Source organism: Suncus etruscus, chromosome 9 (assembly GCF_024139225.1).
Source record: "Suncus etruscus isolate mSunEtr1 chromosome 9, mSunEtr1.pri.cur, whole genome shotgun sequence".
Classification (NCBI taxonomy): domain Eukaryota; kingdom Metazoa; phylum Chordata; class Mammalia; order Eulipotyphla; family Soricidae; genus Suncus; species Suncus etruscus.
Window position 1 is genome coordinate 11,112,320 of NC_064856.1, and position 20,847 is coordinate 11,133,166.

Sequence of the window (20,847 nt, forward strand, 5' to 3'; positions counted from 1 at the left end):
TTTCCTGACACTTCCTGGGAGTGCCCAGGGATCTCCAGAGATGTATTTTGAGATGCTTAGGGATCTCCAAGGCTGTACCCAGTGATGCTGGAGTACCACATGGTTCCAGAGATCAAACTGCGTCAGCCACATATGCAGCATGTGCCTTATGCCCTCTACTATCTGTCTTCCGACCTAATATCTAGTTTTAACATATTGTACTCTCCGGGGCCGGGCGGTGGCGCTGGAGGTAAGGTGCCTGCCTTGCCTGCGCTAGCCTAGGACGAACCGCGGTTCGATCCCCCGATGTCCCATATGGTCCCCCAAGAAGCCAGAAGCAACTTCTGAGCACATAGCCAGGAGTAACCCCTGAGCGTCACAGGGTGTGGCCCAAAAACCACACACAAAAAAAAAACATATTGTACTTTCCAAAAATAATTAAATCTTTCTTATTTAAAAAAACTATTTATTTATTGATCAATTGATTGGTTTCTGGGCCACACCTGGCCACGCTCAGGGGTTACCCCTAAGGGATCATATGGAATGCCGGGAATCGAACCGGATCCCTCCCAGGTCAGCTGCATGCAAGGCAAACACCCATGGCTGTGCTATCTCTCCAGTCCCCAAAATAATTAAATCTTTCTAATCCCATATATTTTTCTAAAACGTTGCTACCAACCCTTCTCCTTCAGAAATAATGCTCAATTACTGCTCCTTGAATCTGGGAGAGCATTAAGGACAGTCTTCATTAGGTGTCCCTGACAGAAGTCAGATCTGGACATGAAGAAGGCAGCCTCATCCTAGTTGTCCTGCCCTCTAGGGAGATCTGAGCCTTCAGAAAGGCTCTCAAGTCCCTGCCCTAAAACTGGCTCAGGCCTGGACAGCAGCAGGAGAACAGGTGGGGTCTATAGCAGGGATTGCTGAAGGGCTGGGGAGTCTTCTTAAAAAGGGAGGACAATGGGCCGGAGAGACAGCATGGAGGTAGGGCATTTGCCTTGCATGCAGAAGGACAGTGGTTCGAATCCCTGCATTCCATGTGGTCCTTGAGCCTGCCAGGAGCAATTTCTGAGCATAGAGCCAGGAGGAACCCCTGAGCGCTGCTGGGTGTGACCCAAAAACAAAAAGAAAAGCAGGAAGAGAAGGAAAAGGGTCCAGAGAGATAGCACAGTATCAGGGCATTTGCCTTGCACGCAGCTGATCCAGGGCTGACAATAGTTCAATTAGCGACATCCCATATGGTCCCCTGAGCCTGCCAGGAACTATTTCAGAGCCAGAAGTAACCCCTGAGCATCACCAACAGGTGTGACCCCTCAAAAAAAAAAAAAACCAAGAAAAAAGTGGGGGAGGACAAAAACCAGGCGTTCCTTTATTTCTGGGACAACTGGAAGTATAGGTAAACCTGGAGTTCTAGCAGGCAGGCTGTGACCAAGAAGAGCAGCAGCTCATGGTCTATACTAATATGAAGCCATGTGATTAATAACCCTTTCTTAGAGTTGATCTTCCATCTTTTTTTTTCTTTTCTTTTTTTTTTTGTTTGTTTTTGGGTCACATCTGGCAGTGATTAGGGATTACTCCTAGCTCTATGCTCAGAAATCACTCCTGGCAGGCTCGGGAGACCATATGGGATGCTGGGATTCGAACCACCATTCTTCTGCATGCAAAGAAAATGCCCAACCTCCATGCTATCTCTCCAACCCCTGACCTTTTATCTTTGAATGAAAATTTCCAGGGTTTGCAGGAGATAAAAAGGTTTAACATGATTTTCACTAAAGCCTAATGAAATATTTACATTCCCTTCTATGAGAAATGCAGGCATTAATTCATGGTCAGCTAGCTATGCCTGGGACTGCTCTCAAAAGTAAGAGTTATAACCAATTACTTTTCAGTTACAGTACTGATATTTTTATATGGTTTATGGCCATTATGACTTTGAAAATAAAATAACTGGGCTGGAGAGATAGCATGGAGGTAAGGCGTTTGCCTTGCATGCAGGTCAGCAGTGGTTCGAATCCCGACATCCCATATGGTCCCCTGAGCCTGCCAGGAGCGATTTCTGAGCATAGAGCCAGGAGTATCCCCTGAGCACTGCCAGGTGTGACAAAGGAAGGAAGGAAGGAAGGAAGGAAGGAAGGAAGGAAGGAAGGAAGGAAGGAAGGAAGGAAGGAAGGAAGGAAGGAAGGAAGGAAGGAAGGAAGGAAGGAAGGAAGGAAGGAAGGAAGGAAGGAAGGAAGGAAGGAAGGAAGGAAGGAAGGAAGGAAGGAAGGAAGGAAGGAAGGAAGGAAGGAAGGAAGGAAGGAAGGAAGGAAGGAAGGAAGGAAGGAAGGAAGGAAGGAAGGAAGAAAAGAAAATGAAATAACTATTGGGTCTACTATTATTAACTCTTTGGGTTAAGGAATCTCCCCAACAGTGCTACAGGGAATGAGGGGAGGGGCAATACTTGGCCCAGGTATGCTAGCCTAAATTTCAGCACATAGACCAGGGAGGCAGAGCTGATTAGGATCAGCAAGGGCTGCTGGTTGGAGGAACATAAAATGCTGGGAATGCAACCTTGATAGCCACGTGTGGGATATGTGTTACAGCCCTCTGAGCCAGCTCCATGGCCCTGAACCTGCTAACAGATCCTCTGTAGATCTTATAGTGAGAAGCACCTATATTTCTATGGTAGGAAAAAGTTTCTAGCAGTTTGTGTGGGGGCCCCCAGCAGTGAAAGTACACTCCCTGACCTCCAACTGTAGGACAGTGGTTTTTGTGTTTCTGTTTTCCTTTTGAGTTCTCAGCCATTTCAGGCAGTGCTGGGTGGACCACAAGTAGGACTGGGGTTTAAACTGCAGTCTGCTGCCTACAAGACCTTAACCCCCATGTATCTCTCCAGCCCTGCAGGACCATGACTGACAGGAAGCACTTTGGTCCTGTGCTGAAATCCAGGTCTAGAGCTCCTAGCCAAAGACTGAGACATGAAAGCTAGCCCATTCCTGGGTGCCTGGGGCCCCATCTATAGGATTTCTTGCTGGAGGCCTTGCTTGGCATGTCCTTTCAATTCCAGGGAAGTCTAGGTACTTCCACTACTGTCTTCTCTCCTCAGTCCCTCTCCTCAGCCCCTTCTCTTCAGCCCCTTCTCCTCAGTCTTCTCCTCCTCCCCTCTCCTCAGCCCTTATTATCCCAGGATTCGTTGTCTGACAGTCTCACCCACTCCTTTCCATTCTCTTTCACAGACAAAAGTCTGGCAGGTTGAATCTTGTTTTGGCATATGTTTCTCAGTAGACCCAGACTAACAGTTTGATAACTGTTCTTCAATATGGTTGCTTTCTTTATAATAAAATGTTAATTAATTTTAAGCTTCTAAAAACACTCTTCTGTGACTGGGCCCACATATTTTCCCAGATGCCAGAGGCTCCAGGCATGAAAACAATTCAGAACCCCAGCCTTCTGGTTTAAACTACTGTTGGTTGCATGTGCTGTTAATTTGCTACCCAAAGCATCCCAGCTCCTAAATTTCCAAGAGAACATTCGAGGAGCTATGACTATAATAAACTCTTGGTTTTTGGACAGAGACCCCCTGGTTTCCTAGCACCCTCCCAATCCTGAGTGAAGTCCTTAATCTAAGGATATACAAACAGTCCGCTGTCTGTCTCCCAAGGGAGGCAAGAGTGGTCCCTAGGATCCAGATCCTGCCCATCTTTCTGCTAACCCAGAGACCCTAAACTGTTTGGGAAGGAGGATGGCTGGCTGTAGAGAAGACAAAACTAATGTCATTTCTATACCACACAGGACCCCTGGCTGCCACCATGGGTTCTGTTCTTTATTTATTCTTTTTATTTTTTTTTGTTTGTTTGTTTGTTTGGAGGGCATACCTAGGCATGCTTGGGATTACTCCTGTCTCTGCACTCAGGAATCACTCCTGGAAGTTCTTAGGGGGCTATATGGGGTATTAAAGATAGACTATGGGATGGCCGTGTGAAAGGAAAATGCCCTACCTGTTGTACTATCACTCTGGCCCACTCTGTTCTTACATTCCCTGTGAGGTACAATAAAGCATAGTGATGATGGGTTGGGCTCAGATTAGGGGTAAAGAGGGACCCCCTACAGGGTGGTATGGAAGGACCAACGAAGCTCCTGCTCCTCTCTGAGTCCAAGTTGATCCCCCATATCCCCAGAGTACAGAGGTCAGAGAGAAGGCAGGATGGCGGGCTGCCCAGACCAGTGAAACCCAGACCAAGAGAAAACTCAATCGGACAGAGACCACGGGTCATAAAAACAAGCCTCACTGAAAAAAAAGAGAGACTGAGGACTTTTCTTCTCTCTTTTAAAAAACTGGTAGAAACTAAAACCCAACTACAAACCTGCTTGTAATCATGATGCTTAAATAAAGATATTTACAAAACAAAAATAATAAAAAAAGTGGTAGGGCAGGCAATGAGATAGTACTGCAGATAAAGTGTCACTTTGCACATGACCACCTAGGGTCCAATTCCCGCACCCATATGGTCTTTTGAACCTGCCAGGAGTGATCCCTGAGCACAGAGTCAAGAGTTAGCCCTGAGCACTACCTGGTATGGCCCCAAGCCCAAAAATAATATTAAAACAATTTGGGTGACATTCTTTTCTTTCCTCTATCTCACAAGAACTCAAACAGCAGCTCCCAGAATGAACCACTCTCTAGGCCAGGGGTCTTCAAACTACGGCCCGCGGGCTACATATTGTATTTATTCCCATTTTGTTTCTTCATTTCTAAATAAAATATATGCAGTGTGCATAGAAATTTGTTCATAATTTTTGTTTTTACTATAATCTGGCCCTCCAACAGTCTGAAGGACAGTGAACTGGCCCCCTGTTTAAAAAGTTTGAGGACCCCTGCTCTAGGCCTTCCCCCCATTCTCAGGATGAGGTTCCAGACAAGTCACACCCTTAGAAGCCTCGTGAGGATTCACCTCACATGAAGCTGGCTGGGCAATGTGCCTGTTGCCCCACCGTGTGTGTGTGTGTGTGTGTGTGTGTGTGTGTGTGTGTGTGTGTGTGTATACATGCATACATGTTTATCTTTACTCAATAAATTAAGGGCCAAAGAGCAAAAACAAAGGTTTCTGGAAGAAGCAGTTCTACTCCAAGACACTAATGGAAAGCTATGTCCATATTTTTGGCCCACTCACCTGGCCGTGCAGATTGCAAGCTGTCAGCCCTACCATATCCTAAATCAATCATTACATGAACACACGTGATTCTCTGCTGCATCTGAAGTTAGCAATATTACAGGTAGAAAAATTAATACCGGGAGGCTGGAGAGAGTACAACAAACAGACAGGGCAGATCCCCAGCATTCCATGTGGTCCCTGACCAGTGTCAGGAGTGATCCCTGAGCGTAGATCCAGGAGTGATCCAAAACCAAACCAAACATACATACATATATAATGTTCTATTGATAAAACAAAACCAACAACATTTTTTTGTTTTGGTTTTGGTTTTTGGGTCACACCCGGCAGTGTTCAGGGGTTACTCCTGGGCTCAAAAATCACCCCTGGCATGCACAGGGGACCATCTGGGATGCTGGGATTCGAACCACCATCCTTCTGGATGTAAGGCAAACACCCTACCCTCCATGCTATCTCTCCGGCCTCCAACAAAATTTTAATTTATATATGTGTGTGTGTGTGTATGTGTGTGTATGTGTGTGTGTGTATGTGTGTGTGTGTGTGTATATTTTGGTTTTTGGGTCACACCCAGTAGTGCTCAGGGGTTACTCCTGACTCTATGCTCAGAAATCACTCCTGGTAGGCTTGGGGGACCATATGGGATGCTGGGATTCAAACCACCAACCTTCTGCATGCAAGGCAAATGTCTTACCTCCCTGCTATCTCTCCAGCCCCCTAATAATATTTTTTTAAAAAAGGCAAAATGTGGGGCTGGAGAGGTGGCGCTAGAGGTAATGTGTCTACCTTGCAAGCGCTAGCCAAGGAAGGACCGAGGTTCGATTCCCCAGCGTCCCATATGGTCCCCCCAAGCCAGAGGCAATTTCTAAGCGCTTAGCCAGGAGTAACCCCAGAGCATCAAATGGGTGTGCCCCACCCCCCCAAAGAAGCAAAATGTTAGATCATTCACCAGGCTGACTATCCAGACCCTAAGATACTAGGGAGGGGATGTTAAGTGTTTCTGGAGAGTCTGAGGCCCTGGATCTGGGTGAGAACTGTGCATTCCTATTTCTTTTTTTTTTTTTTTTTTTTGGTTTTTGGTTTTTGGGTCACACCCGGCAGTGCTCAGGGGTTATTCCTGGCTCCAGGCTCAGAAATTGCTCGTGGCAGGCACGGGGGACCATATGGGACGCCGGGATTCGAACCGATGACCTCCTGCATGAAAGGCAAACGCCTTACCTCCATGCTATCTCTCCGGCCCCGCATTCCTATTTCTCCTAGTGAGTTTTCAGGTCAGTAGCAATGGTATCACCAGGGAACCTGTGCAAAATGCAAGCTCACTGGGCCGCACTCATCCTGACCTGCCAAAGCAGGCTCCTGATCACATCCCAGGAATGTGAGGGCACTTTTAAGCCTGGAAGCATGAACTCATGTTTCTGGGGGCAAAAGGAAGAGAAGGCATGCCTGGACTCCAGGAAATAACAACGACGGTCAATTATTGGTACCTGAGTTCTCTAGCCTTCTGTGTTTCACAACCATTCGGGCTTTAGTTATTTCCTTTTTTTTTTTTTTTGGTTTTTGGGTCACACCCGGCAGTGCTCAGGGGTTATTCCTGGCTCCAGACTCAGAAATTGCTCCTGGCAGGCACGGGGGACCATATGGGACGCCGGGATTCGAACCGATGACCTCCTGCATGAAAGGCAAACACCTTACCTCCATGCTATCTCTCCGGCCCCTAGTTATTTCCAATAAATAACAGCAAGAAGGACTGGTTCGTCCAACCTGTTTCCTTCGTGTGGCCTCCTCTATCCTACTGGTTGATCCCCTCAGGTTAGTCTTGGGCCATGGCTCCCTGAGACTGTTACATGCTTTTCATGGATGGTTTCCTTCCAATATCTTGTGTGGCCTTAGGGAGCCCTGTGGTCCTCAGCTCCTTTATTTAACTTATATTAGTCATTAGGGAACTCCAGACTTTGCTTCTCATCCTGTAAGCTGGGAAGGCTTGGCACTTTCAGTTCCTGGGGCGGGGCTGAGAAATCCACTTAGTGTTGTGTATGTAAATATTTTGGGGGATTACTATGTTGCTCACCCTAATCTGATTAGGTGATTGTGCCCTACCCTAGGGTGTGACCTGGCATTCTGCCCCCACCCTAGGGTAGGACCTGATTCTGCTTCCACCATTGGTTGGTATCTGATCCCACCATTGGGTGGGACCTGACTCTGGACTATAAGAGCAAGGGTCTGTGGAAGGCGAGGGGCTTTTTGCTGGCTGGAACTGAATCGGAGTCTTTGGACTTCAGTTTTGTCCATCCGAATAAAGCAAATATTTCCACGAGCCTGATTGTCTGCGAGCTGTTTACCCGCCGTATCACCTCAGAACCGTGGGCTAGACAGGGTGGCAGACACGTGCTCCGAGCTGGAAGAAAAGGGCCTCATTCTCCATCCCTCCATCAGTCAACCTCTTCAGGGGCTGTCCTGCTACATAATGACGCCCGGACAGGGACCTGAACCCTGGACCCTCAGAACTGTAAGTGAAATATTTCATTGGAAATTTCCTATGCTGACCATCAAATGGTTTCTGTGGTTAGTCATGTGGATTTTACCACCCTTAGTCTTACGCATTGGTGCTCTAGTATACAAGTGGATCATTCCATTTTGTTTAAAACTAATTGGTTTTGATCTAAGGACAATCACTGCAGTTGGATGGTTGTGGTCTATATTTCAAATGAAAAGTGTAGTGTCTCTAGCCATCATAGTTTGTGGAATTTCTGTGTTGACTAACGTTATTATTATGAGCATAGTTATTTGCTGTTATTTCTATTTAGGAAATAGAAAGTGTAGAAATGGTGAGGCTAAAACCAGTATAGATAATAATGAAATTTATCTGACGAAAACTCAGACCAAGGTGCAGGCTGACGAATCCAGCCCCACCATCAACAATATAGAAATTTTTGCTGGAAGAAAAACAACTCAGAATGTTAAGCCTGATTCTAGTGAATTGCTTGACAGTAGTGACTCAGATAATGATCTACCTCCAGTGCTAACTCCACGAAGTATGCCTCCTTCTAGTCACAAAATTGAATCGCAGAGCAGAGCAGATTCAAAAAATGAACCACATGCTCAGTCTCAGAGCTCTATTCAGAGTAATTTTGCTAATCAGGCTTTATCCCCTATAGACGGGGTAAATGTTTCTAACTATGTACCCTATCAGATGGAAGAATTAGATCGGTTTAAAAGATCATGTAAAGAAAATGGGCCAAAATCGCCATACAGTGTGGAGTTATTAAGACTTTGGAGTCATAACTCATCTTGGACTTTGTATGATTTTAAAAGAATCGCTGAAATATGCCTGTCATCTAAACAGCGAACTGAATGGGAAATGTACTATTCAGAAGGCGTAAAAGCTAAATTATATAGTCCGGATGGTATGAAAAAGCAAGTGGCAGGTGTTACTCTATCGTATGAATTATTGATGGCAGAAAATCAATTTGCAAATATTCAGACACAAGCAGCTTTACCTAAGGAAATCTTAAATTTAATCAGGGAGATTGCATTGTCAGCATGGGAAAAAATTGATTCTAACAGCATTGGTAGAGGAAACTTTTTAAAAATTACCCAAGGCCCTTATGAGTCATTTGCAGAGTTTGTAGGTAAGATTAAAGATGCTCTGAAGTTACAGGTGGAAGATGAGGAGATTAGAAACTTCCTAGTAAAATCTGTGGCCTATCATAATGCAAATTCAGCCTGTAGATTAGTATTGAATACATTAAATGAAAAGTCAGATCTGAATGATTACCTTTATGCCTGCCGGAATGTCTATGTGGAACCCCAACCCCCACCCCACTCAGACTCAGTACAAACCTTCCCAGTTACCAAGGGAACAATGTCTTACTCCCCTCGGGGACAGAACACTTTCCGGAAACCAGGTCTTTGCCCAAAATGCAAAAGGGGTCGCCACTGGGCGAAAGATTGCAGATCCAGAAACCTCATTAATAATAACCTAAGTAGAGGTTTCAACACAGTCCCCAGGAGGCAAATCGCCTGCTACCATTGTGGAAAACAGGGACATATCAAAAGAAATTGTCGTCTCCTTATAAATTCAGCTCCCCAAGAACACACATACAAGATGCAGGGAAACGCCCACAGGGCCTCCCCCCAGGCCCTTCCAAATCAGGGGCAAAGTTCACAGACAATAATCCTTCCAAGCCCAGCCCAAGAAAATTCATCACGATAAGGGAATTAATCCACTCTACTTCAGGGAGTGCCGGATTAGACATATTATGCCCAGAGGACATTACAATTTACCCAGGAGCATGCCCTTACATGTTAGAAACTGGCATTGTAGGCCCGCCACCCCCAGATACCATGGGTTTGATTCTTGGCAGAAGTTCCCTCAACATAAAGGGTATATCAGTAATCACTGGTGTCATTGACTCAGATTCCATGGGAGAAATCATTGTAGTTATTACTGTACCAGTTACATGGACCTTTAAAAAAGGAGAAGCGATTGCCCAGATAGTAATAGTGCCTTATGTCAAATTTGGGACTTCAGATAAGACTAGAATTGGAGGTTTTGGAAGCACAGATCCGGGTGCTGCTCAAAACCCAATCGTGGCTCTGGTTACTAAATGTAAAGATGAACACCCAATGATCAAACTTCACTTGGAAGGCAAACCCTTTGATGGAATGATAGATACGGGTGCTCAGGTTACCGTAATTTCTGATAAAGAATGGCCAGAAAATTGGCCTCTTCAGGAAATCCCGTATTCCCTAGAAGGAATAGGAGGCCTGAGTTCCTGTCTGTTGAGTACAAGGACTATACTATTTTACGGCCCAGAAAATCAAAAAGCAATAATCAGACCTCACGTGGGCCCATTTTCACCATCCCTGTGGGGCCGTGACCTACACAAACAGTGGAAAGCAGAATTCCACATCCCATTAGCTCCAGAAGAGTCCGAACCTTCTTTTGATTTAAAAACCCAAAATTTTTAGTGGGGGCCACTACCGTAAAAACACCAGCACCAATAAAAATAAAATGGAAATCTGATGAACCAATTTGGACAGGTCAGTGGCCCCTTAAAACTGATAAATTAAAGGTGCTGACAGAATTAGTGGAGGAACAGCTAAGTTTAGGACATATTGAACCATCTTTTTCTCAATGGAATTCACCTATATTCACTATAAAAAAGAAATCCGGTAAATGGAGACTTTTGATGGATCTTAGAGCTATAAATTTATCCATGATACCTATGGGCAAATTGCAGACTGGTTTACCATCACCTGTAGTTATTCCAAAGGAATGGCCACTAATTATAATTGATCTGAAAGACTGCTTCTACCATATTCCTATCCACCCAGATGATAAAAAACGTTTTGCATTCTCAGTTCCTTCTCTCAATAATACCCATCCCTGCAGACGTTTCCAATGGACTGTTCTCCCCCAAGGCATGCTGAATTCCCCAACCATGTGTCAGTTTTTTGTAGATAAGGTTTTGAGCCCTGCTCGTGAAAAATTTCCTCAAGCCATGATATTTCATTATACAGATGATATCTTGCTCACAATGAACAACGAAACAGATTTACAGGAATTATACTCTTATGTTACTGACTGTTTACAAACATCAGGACTGAAAATAGCTTTAGAAAAAATACAGATAATGCCACCGTATCAATATTTGGGTTTTATTTTGGACCGGACGTCTATACGTCCACAAAAATTTTCTATCAAAAAAGAAAACCTCAGAACGCTTAATGATTTTCAGAGACTTTTAGGTGACGTAAATTGGCTCCGCCCTGCACTAGGAATCCCAAATGCAGAGTTATCTAATCTGTTTAAAACGTTGGAGGGTGATCCTGCTTTAGATAGCCCGAGAAATTTAACAACAGCTGCAAAAAATGAATTGGACATCTTCTTGAGCAGATTACAAAAATCGTTTCTCTCAAGATTCATCCCAGGAGAAAAGGTATTACTGTTAATCTTCCCTACAATAGAAACCCCCACAGGGGCCTTGATGCAACAGTCAGGACCTTTGGAATGGGTGTATTTACATAACAAACAACCTCGCTCAGTTGTCCCCTACTTACAACTGATTTCAGAGATTATTATCAAGGCAAGACTCAGATCTATATCTTTACTAGGTTTTGATCCAGATATAATAGTTTTGCCAGTACCAAAAAAGGAAATTGAGTCAATATTGCCAATTAATGAATCTCTACAAAGGGCCCTCTCAGATTTCACAGGAGAAATATCCTCCCATTATCCAGCAGGAAAAATTTGGGACTTTTTAAAGAAAACTCAGTTTGTTATTTCTTCAATTGTTCGGGATTCCCCTATTCCCAATGCCAAGGTTTTTTACATTGATGGATCCCAAAATGGAAAAGGAGGAATAACTGGAGACAACATTAATATGACCATAGATACCAAATATAAATCTGCACAGAAAGTTGAATTAGCAACGTTAATTTACCTATTAGAAAATGTATCTGAAGCCATGAATATAGTTTCTGATTCTTTGTATGTGGTAAATTTATGTCATGTGATAGCCACTGCATCCCTTAATGCTAATAACCCGATCATACAGGACTTACTTAAACAATTACAGCAGCTTCTTCAAAAACGAACTGAGCCCATCTTCATCACACATATTAGAGCCCACTCAGGTCTTCCAGGACCTATGGCTCAAGGAAATAAAACTGCTGACTTGCTAGCAATGCCTATATTTAAATCACCTATAGAGGAACATTCAGCCCTACACACAAATGCTCGCCGTTTACATGTGAATTACCAAATTCCATGGAGGCAAGCTAGAGAAATTGTAGAAAACTGCAACGTATGTGCACCGTTAACAAAAAAGACTCACATAGCAGGAGCAAACCCAAGAGGCTTACAGTCTAACGAACTTTGGCAAATGGATATAACTCAAACAGATTTATTTCCAAGGAAACCTTATCTTCATGTTGTGGTGGACACTTATTCTCGGTTTATGTGGGCAATTCCCATGTCTTCTCAAAAATCTAAGGCTGCTTGTAGTTTTCTTTTACAATGTTTCTCTGTGATGGGTATTCCATATTCTATAAAAACTGATAATGGGCCAGCCTATGTTAGCAAAACTTTTGAATTTTTTTGTAAGGAATGGCAGATAAGACATCTCAGAGGAATTCCTTACAATTGTAGGGGACAGGCCATTGTAGAAAGGACTCACAGAACCTTAAAAACTCAATTGCAAAAAAATAGAAAAAGAGGTTTACCACCAACGGATTTGCTGTCTTTGACTCTTATCACACTAAATTACTTTAACTTACCCCAAGGGGAAAGCTACACTGCAGCAGAAAGACATTTTAAAGAAGATATTCAGAGACAAGAAACAACCCATAAACCTATTTGGATCAAGGAGGATGAAAAATGGATAGCTGGCTATCTTCTCCTAAGAGGAAGGGGTTATGCCTATGTTTCTATAAATGATGACCCTCCCAAAAAATTTTGGGTTCCATTACGTCTTGTTAGAAATCGGGCTAGCACAAATGATCAGGTTCAGACTACAAACTCCCCTTCAGAGAAAAAACAGAATACTTCAGACACTAACAGCAGTAATATTACTAAGGTCTCTGGGGCAGGGAACGATTTAGCTGTCACACACCATACAATGAGTGAGACTGATGGTAGTGATAAACCCTTACACTCCGAGATGCAAAAGGAAAGACAGGAACCTGTCTTAACTGGGCTCCAAAATATAGGAAACTCTTGCTACATGAACTCAATATTGCAATGCTTGTATAATATTTCAGACTTAACTCAGTATTTTTATAAAGATCATTATAAAAAGGATATTAACAAGAAAAATCCGATGGGGCATGAAGGTAAATTAGCCGAAGAATTTGGTCGGCTCATCAAAACCATGGGAAATGGATTTCATAGATATATTAACCCTGAAAGCTTCAAAGTAACAATTGGTTTACTTAATGACCAGTTTGCTGGACACAATCAGCAGGATCCTCACGAACTACTGATGTTCCTAATAGAGGGATTACATCAGGACTTGCTTACTGTAAATCTAATGACAGACAAAACTACACATCTCATGGGAAATGAAAATTATGAACAATTTAGTCCAGAACACCAAAAGGCTCATAAATCTATCATTTATGATCTCTTTCAAGGACAATTCAAATCTATACTCCAGTGTCTCACTTGCCACCAAAAGTCTGAGGTTTATGAGACATTTGTTCATTTGTCTTTGGCTGTTACATCTACAGATAAATGTACATTACAGGAATGCCTCTCTGAATTTTTTAAAGAAGAAGAATTAAGAAATGACAACAAAGTTCTGTGCAACAGTTGCAAAAATAGAAGGGATTTTTCAAAGAAAACGTACTTATGGAAACTGCCACCAGTACTTATAATACACTTGAAACGTTTTGCTTTTGATGGCAAACAAATAAAAAAATTGCATACTTATGTAGATTTTCCTTTAGAAGACCTCAATTTAGAGGAATTCACTTCAGAGAATAAAAGCAAGATTAAGAAATACAACTTATCATCGGTGTCAAACCATTATGGTAAAGTTCACTATGGACACTGTACTTCATACTGTAAAATTGCTGCAAAACAACACTGGATCAATTTTGATGACAAGAAGATCAAAAAAGTCCCTAATACATTGGTGAAATCCACAGCAGCATACATCCTGTTTTATACTTCTTAGAGATCTACAATGAACACCAGATAATCATTTTACTTCCTTATCAGTTGCTATTAATGCTCTAGGATTCTTTCCACAGGCATGATCAATGAATATAGATTGAAAATCATGAATCCCCAATGTGTTTCCTTGTAGGATGGATTTATGTCTTAATTTCATTATTGCTCTAGGTCTCAGTTAATCATGAAATTTTACAAATTAATTTAGTCAAGGTTCACCTGAAAGAGAAATTTCTCATCATATTAATGTTGTTTTTCTTTCTAGGTATACTCATTTAACGACTTTCACTCTTTTTATTTTAACATCATTGCTTTATTTCCCTCAATTTAGGTTTTAAGACGCTTACATAATGATAATTTTAGGTGGACTTTCTTCACAGTGCTTCTTGCCTATGATTGATTATCATAAAGTTACTGTTATACAATAACTTTGTATATATACTGATATACACGTATAGTAGAGTTGTCCATGTTTGTATTATGCATGAAATTCTCTTTCAGATCTGCTAGGCAAAACCATAAAAAAAAAAAAAATTTTTTTTTGTGAATTTGAAATGATTTATCTAAACAATTGCCGGCTATTACATTTTAAGGAGCTTTTAATTGATTCAGCTGAATTCTCTTTTGCTCTATTTTGGATCCTTTCCAACAAATATTTTTTAGTATGAGTGAGTGTTATGGCCATATTTTTTGTGAAGTCTGTGTATGTATGTCTTGTTTAGTGTCTGTCTGTTCTGCATATTTTGTATATAGTTTCCTTTTTCCTAACTTTATCTTCCCCAAATTAGTCTTCCTTATCCTTCCTTCTCTCTTCCTAGTCCTTAACATTTTAATTTTCAGGATTTCACATGTGCAACCCATCTCCTTCACCCACAACTACAAGCTTCCTGATCTCGGCGGGAAGAAGAAATCCATGACTGTTGGAGTTTTACACCATATATGCTGCAAACTTGTTGGAAATGAAGCCACCTGGGATTTGTGTCACAATGTAACACCAGAGAAAAGATCCATGGACAAGACCCACAGTCTCTGGATCCCAGTTAAACTGTGCTATCTGAATTTCTGGTTTTCCATCCACATACAAAATGCTATTGTTGACCGTTTCTACAATGGCTACCCCAAGATTGCACCGATCCCAAAGGAAATACAGAAGCCCAACCAACTTATGATGTAATGATGTAATGCTTGGGGATGCCCCAACACATGGATGACTGTACTGGCCTTCCTTCTTCATTCAGCTTGATGTTATCTCCTGTACAAGGCTTCAACCGGCTTTTCCAGACCCATCAAGTGTCTTCTGCCGGTCTTTTTGGAGTTCCAGACCCCTCATATTTACACATTGGTATTGAACTCTGTAGAAATTACATCTGTTGTTTTTCCTATAACTGTAATCCTTTGAAGTTATGTTTGGTACTTCGCTTCTTTTGACTATCGTAATTAATGTTTTTTTATTTTAGTTTTTAATATTAGGAATCGATGTTGTATTACATTAAGGTTTTGCTTTCTTGACTTTAGGTTTGTGAGTTATATATTATTGTCTATAATTTCCCAAATGATATTTTTGTCTGTTCTCAGGGTTTTTTGCGTGGGCGCATCATAGGCAAAATACTAGGTTTATAGAAGGTTCCATCCATTTTGGATGGGCCCTCAAGTTGTTTATTTACACAGGGAGGGTCTCTGCCTTAAACATTTTGTTTTGGTTTGTGACTTAAGCTCCCATCTATAAATAGTCGACATCAATTTCAGACATCTTATGGACTTCAGACCGGATTAAGAACTTGGACTAAGTTCAGATACCTATTGATCATCATTGCAGTGGCTCCCCACTGTGCAGAGGGTGTATGTGCCACTTCTTCCGAAATAAAGGCCTAGTTCAATGCCCTCAAAGATGGGCTTTCTGGTCTACCTGAACTTGAATGAAAATGGAGCTGGAGAGATAGCATGGAGGCGAGGCGTTGGCCTTTCATGCAGAAGGTCATTGGTTCAAATGCCGGTATCTGCCAGGAGCAATTTCTGAACGTGGAGTCAGGAGTAACTCCTGAGCACTGCCAGGTGTGACCCAAAAACGACCACCACCACCTACAACAACAACAAATAAAGAAAAGGTGCTTCTTCTTGCCTGCTACACAACCTTTCTGGTGTCTCTTCGAAAGATCTATGTACGTTTTAGATTTATCTTCTCAGGAGCTTGTAGTTGATTCCTTGATACATGTTTCTGGTTTTAGACACCCTGTGCTTAGGTTAGAAGTTTTTCTTTACATTTTCCTGTGATGCGCTTATGCAAACAGCCGCTCTTTTATTATTGACTAATTTTTCTTTTAATAATTGTAGACAATAAGTTTAATTGTAAACAATTAAGTTTGTTTACTAAAAACAAAAGGGGGAATTGTTGTGTATGTAAATATTTTGGGGGATTACTATGTTGCTCACCCTAATCTGATTAGGTGATTGTGCCCTACCCTAGGGTGTGACCTGGCATTCTGCCCCCACCCTAGGGTAGGACCTGATTCTGCTTCCACCATTGGTTGGTATCTGATCCCACCATTGGGTGGGACCTGACTCTGGACTATAAGAGCAAGGGTCTGTGGAAGGCGAGGGGCTTTTTGCTGGCTGGAACTGAATCGGAGTCTTTGGACTTCAGTTTTGTCCATCCGAATAAAGCAAATATTTCCACGAGCCTGATTGTCTGCGAGCTGTTTACCCGCCGTATCACCTCAGAACCGTGGGCTAGACAGGGTGGCAGACACGTGCTCCGAGCTGGAAGAAAAGGGCCTCATTCTCCATCCCTCCATCAGTCAACCTCTTCAGGGGCTGTCCTGCTACACTTAGTATCCTCTAGAACCCAAGCCAGTCCCATTAGAAGGGGCTTTCAGCTGCATGTATGCGCGCGCGCGCGCGCACACACACAGACACACACACACACACACACACACACACACACACACACACACACACACACGCAAGCATGCACACTCAGAGTACCCAGTTTCCTCCTCTTAATTACAGCTGTCATTGTGTCTACAGTGAACAAAGGCTGTGGGCTGGGACAGGAATCAACTTAATATACAATTGCCTGTTTCCAATTAGCACAAATTACCATTTGTCTAAAGGATAAGGCTGGGAGCTGGAATCCGCCCAGTGCTTTTGCAGCCTGCTGCTCTGGCTTCAGCACCCTCCCCTCTGCACCCTCTGCACCTTCCCTGAAGGGGCCACAAGCCTTCCTTCTGGCAGGGAGTGCCTGGCTGAGATGCTGGAGCCTCAGAAAACCTGGTGGGTCTCCACTGAGAGCAGACCTTGCACCCCTCTGTCCCCTATGATCACTCCCTAATATCCTTCGTAGGGTCCCACACACTCTTATGACCAGGGTCTGATAAAAGCCACTCATGGCTCTGGTGGCAGGCAGCTTTGTGGTATGAGACCCGCCTGGGCAGGAACTCTGCTCTCTTAGTCCTCTGGTCAGTCTCTGTCTCCCAGGAGGAGAACCTCTAGAAACAAGGACTTTCTGCCTTCTCTCTTCTCCCTCCTTCCATCCTTCTCTCGGCTGATTTCTTTTGTTTTCCTCCTTTAAGAATACCAATTATTTAAGAAAGACAAACAACCACAGGCTCCTACTCAGCTGTAAAAAAAATATGAAGTCATGCAATTTGCTTCTACGTGGATGGATCTGGAGAGTATCATGCTGAGGGAAATGAGTCAGAGAGAGGAGGACAGACACAGAAGCTCTCACTCATATGCCAGATATAAAAAAAAAAAAACATAGCAGGGAAATAACTAATGCCCAAAGGCACAGAAACAAAGAGCAGGAGAAATGTCCATAATAGGAAGCTTGCTACTGGGGGAATAGGGGAGGGTCAGGGTCTGGGAAGGGACCACTACAACAAAGAGAGAGGGAAGTGGTCACTCTGAACAGAGATCAGGTACTGAAGGAGGTAAAGTGATTTACATGATACCCTATCAGTAGCAATATTGTAAACCACAGTCCCTAAAAGGAAAAAGAAAAAAGATGGGGAGGAAAAACTGGGGATACTGTTGGAGGGAACTAGATTGATAATGGTGAAGGGCACAGTGTATATCCAAACCCAGTTATGAATAACTTTGTAATTCACAGTGATTACTTTTGTTTGTCTGGGTTTTTTTTGGGGGGGGGGGCGGGGAGGGCTACACTCAGCGGCACTCAGGGGTTAATCCTGGCTCTGTCTTCAGAAACTGCTCCTGGCTCGGGGGACCATATGAGATGCCGGGGATGGAACCCTCATCCGTCCTGGGTCAACCACGTGCAAGACAAACACCCTACCACTGTGCTACCACTTTGACCTCATACAGTGATTACTTAAAAAAAATTGTTTTGGGGGCTGGAGAGATAGCATGGAGGTAAGGCGTTTGCCTTTCATGCAGGAGGTCATCGGTTTGAATCCCAGCATCCCATATGGTCCCCCGTGCCTGCCCGGAGCAATTTCTGAGCCTGGAGCCAGGAATTACCCCTGAGCACTGCCGGGTGTGACCCAAAAAAAAAAACCACCACAAAAAAAAATTGTTTTGAATAAACAACTCTTGCTCTGAAAAAATTAAAAAGGCTCACCAAACAATACATTGTACATGTGATAGACTTTGCATACATCTTCTACAAATATAGAATTATACAAAGTGATCCATCAAACACAACCACAGCTTGTATGGACATGTTAAAAGAGACTTTATTCATATCTGTAATATCGCAAAGCCTTGAAGTGGTCCTGAAATTATGGCCCGTGGGCCACATATTGTATTTGCTCTCGTTTTGTTTCTTCACTTCAAAATAAGATACATGCAGTGTGCATAAGAATTTGTTTATAGTTTTTGTTTATAATATAGTCCGACCCTCCAACAGTCTGAGGGACAGTGAACTGGGCCCCTGTTTTAAAAGTTTGAGGACCACTGCTAGAGTTTTATTAGCTATGGCCAGGGGATGGTATAATCTAGCTTGCAACTGTGTAAGATCTCACAGCAAATTGTGAAGACAATAGACTTAAGAAGAGTAGCTAGAGGGTCAGGAAACTACTGCAGGAGTACAAACCAGAATTAGCTTATTTATAGACTACAGTATACACAGAGCCTAAGATTCAAGGAATACTTTAATTTTTCTAAAAAAAAAAAATAGTATCAAACTCCAGGGCTAATTCCTATGGCCCACCCAGACCACAGTTTAATACTAATTCTTAGAATAACAACTTCTACCACTTATTAGTTCTTAAATGTGCTTTGCCTGCCTGAACTCATCCAGTCATTAAAGGGACTAGGGTTAACCTCCAAGGGCACAGAGCTATTAAGGAATTTGCCTAAGGATACACAGCCAGGGTGTAGCTGGTATCTGGATCCTGAACGGGCATTCTCAAGGCCCAGGCTTCACAGACTTCTTTAGAAGGGACATCTGCCTGCTGCTTCTCCACCTGACACAACCTTACGAGCCTTCAAAAAGTCAGTCTCAGCACATGTGTGATCACATCTGCACCTTTCACTACTGCAGGCTGTTCTCCTCAGTTCCTAGAATTAGGTCCAGCATGTGCCAATTTCTAGTAACTCTCTCCGGGATGCTCACATAAATAGGCCTCTAGCTTCCCCTCTTTTATTCTTCTTATTATTATTGGATTTTTGGCCACACTTGGCTGTACTCCTGGCTCTGCACTCAGGGATCACTCCTGGTGGACTGATAGAACCATATGAAGTGCTGGGGATTAAACTCAGTCAGACACAAGCAAGGCAAATGCGCACCCTCCTGCTTATACTCTCACACTCAGCCCCTTCAGTTCTTCCTCTTTAAAGGGGGCTGGTACTCCCTCTCCCAGTGACCAAAGGGAAAACAGCACAAGCAGAGCAGGTCTCACATCTAGCCACTGCTTGCAGGAAGAGGCAGGGATGGGAGTTCCAGAGAGGCTCTGGCTCCTCCACAAGGCTGTCTGTCCCAGCATCTCCTGTCCACTTCTGGTGCCTGATAGGTCCACGCACAGCAGAGAGAAGTTCAGCAGAGAGAAGTTCACCCAAGGCTGCATCCTGTCCTAAGAGGTGCCAGGAATGTCCCCCTAACCCAGCTCTACTGCCTAGGGTGCCCCCACCTCCCTCCAACCCCCGCTCACCACTCGGCACTGGGCACTCACGGGCTTCATGATCCAGGTGATTCCTGGGTTCTTGCGGAACTCCTCCACAAACAGGTGGTACTCGCAGGGCATCTCAAAGGTTTTGGGAAAGAAGTCGCACTTGGATGCCTCTGCCTTTCCCGCCTCCCGTTCCAGCTGTTTCCGGAACCGCTTCAGATTCTTCACCATGTAGTTTTTGCGGGTCAGCTGAGCATGAAGAGAAAAAAATAGGAAGTGAAAGCAATTCTGGCAGAGCCTGTTCCTACATTATCTCCCATTTGACTAGTATGGTGGTGGCTTCAAAAAGTCATCATATCCAAGCTATCCAGCCAAAGGATGAATTGGGGTTTGGCAGGGCTTATATATAGATTCAGGCTTATAACCCTAAGATTATAAAACCTTTCACTGAGGCCTGAAGGAATGCTTAAGTGGCAGAGCACATGCCTAGCATGTGTGAGGCCCCTAGTTCAATACTGGTACCACATGTCCAACCCTGCCTTCCACCCTAGCACTACTGGTGTAGCCCTCACAGAAATGACTTCAGGCTCTCCTCCCAAACACTACTTGGTGTGATCTTTCGTAAAGATCCATGGGATTGGAGAGATAGTACATGGGCAAGGCACTTGCCTTGCATGCGATCTACCTGAGTTTGAGCCTTAGCATCCCACAGGTAGCCTGAGAGTAATTTCTGAATGCAGAGCTAAAAGTAAGCACTGAGCACTGCCAGGTATGACCCAAAGATAAAACCAAAATATCTTCCATCACAGGCTCCTAGGCCTGGTTCACCCAGTAACCTCATAGCTCTAGACTCCAATCACTCTACCCTTGTACCCCCCAAGCTGAGCTGCCCCTCCTTCACTGATACTAAAATTCCAACCAGACCATGACTTTACCTCTCCACCCAAGACAGCTGTTCCCCACATCTTAGATCCTTACT

General features: G+C 43.4%; 2 protein-coding genes across 2 annotated transcripts in view; one reads left to right on the top strand and one right to left on the bottom strand.

Annotated features, from left to right (window-relative positions):
* The window catches only part of COMMD7 (COMM domain containing 7), a 911,502-nt gene that overhangs the window by 813,755 nt on the left and 76,900 nt on the right, over positions 1–20,847 (top strand). The window lies entirely within an intron of this gene.
* TTLL9 (tubulin tyrosine ligase like 9) overlaps positions 1–20,847 on the bottom strand; it is a 48,256-nt gene that overhangs the window by 23,510 nt on the left and 3,899 nt on the right. Inside the window, exon 3 of the mRNA XM_049779504.1 lies at positions 19,932–20,117. Coding sequence (XP_049635461.1) covers positions 19,932–20,117 — 186 coding nt within the window. The remainder of the gene's footprint in view (positions 1–19,931; positions 20,118–20,847) is intronic.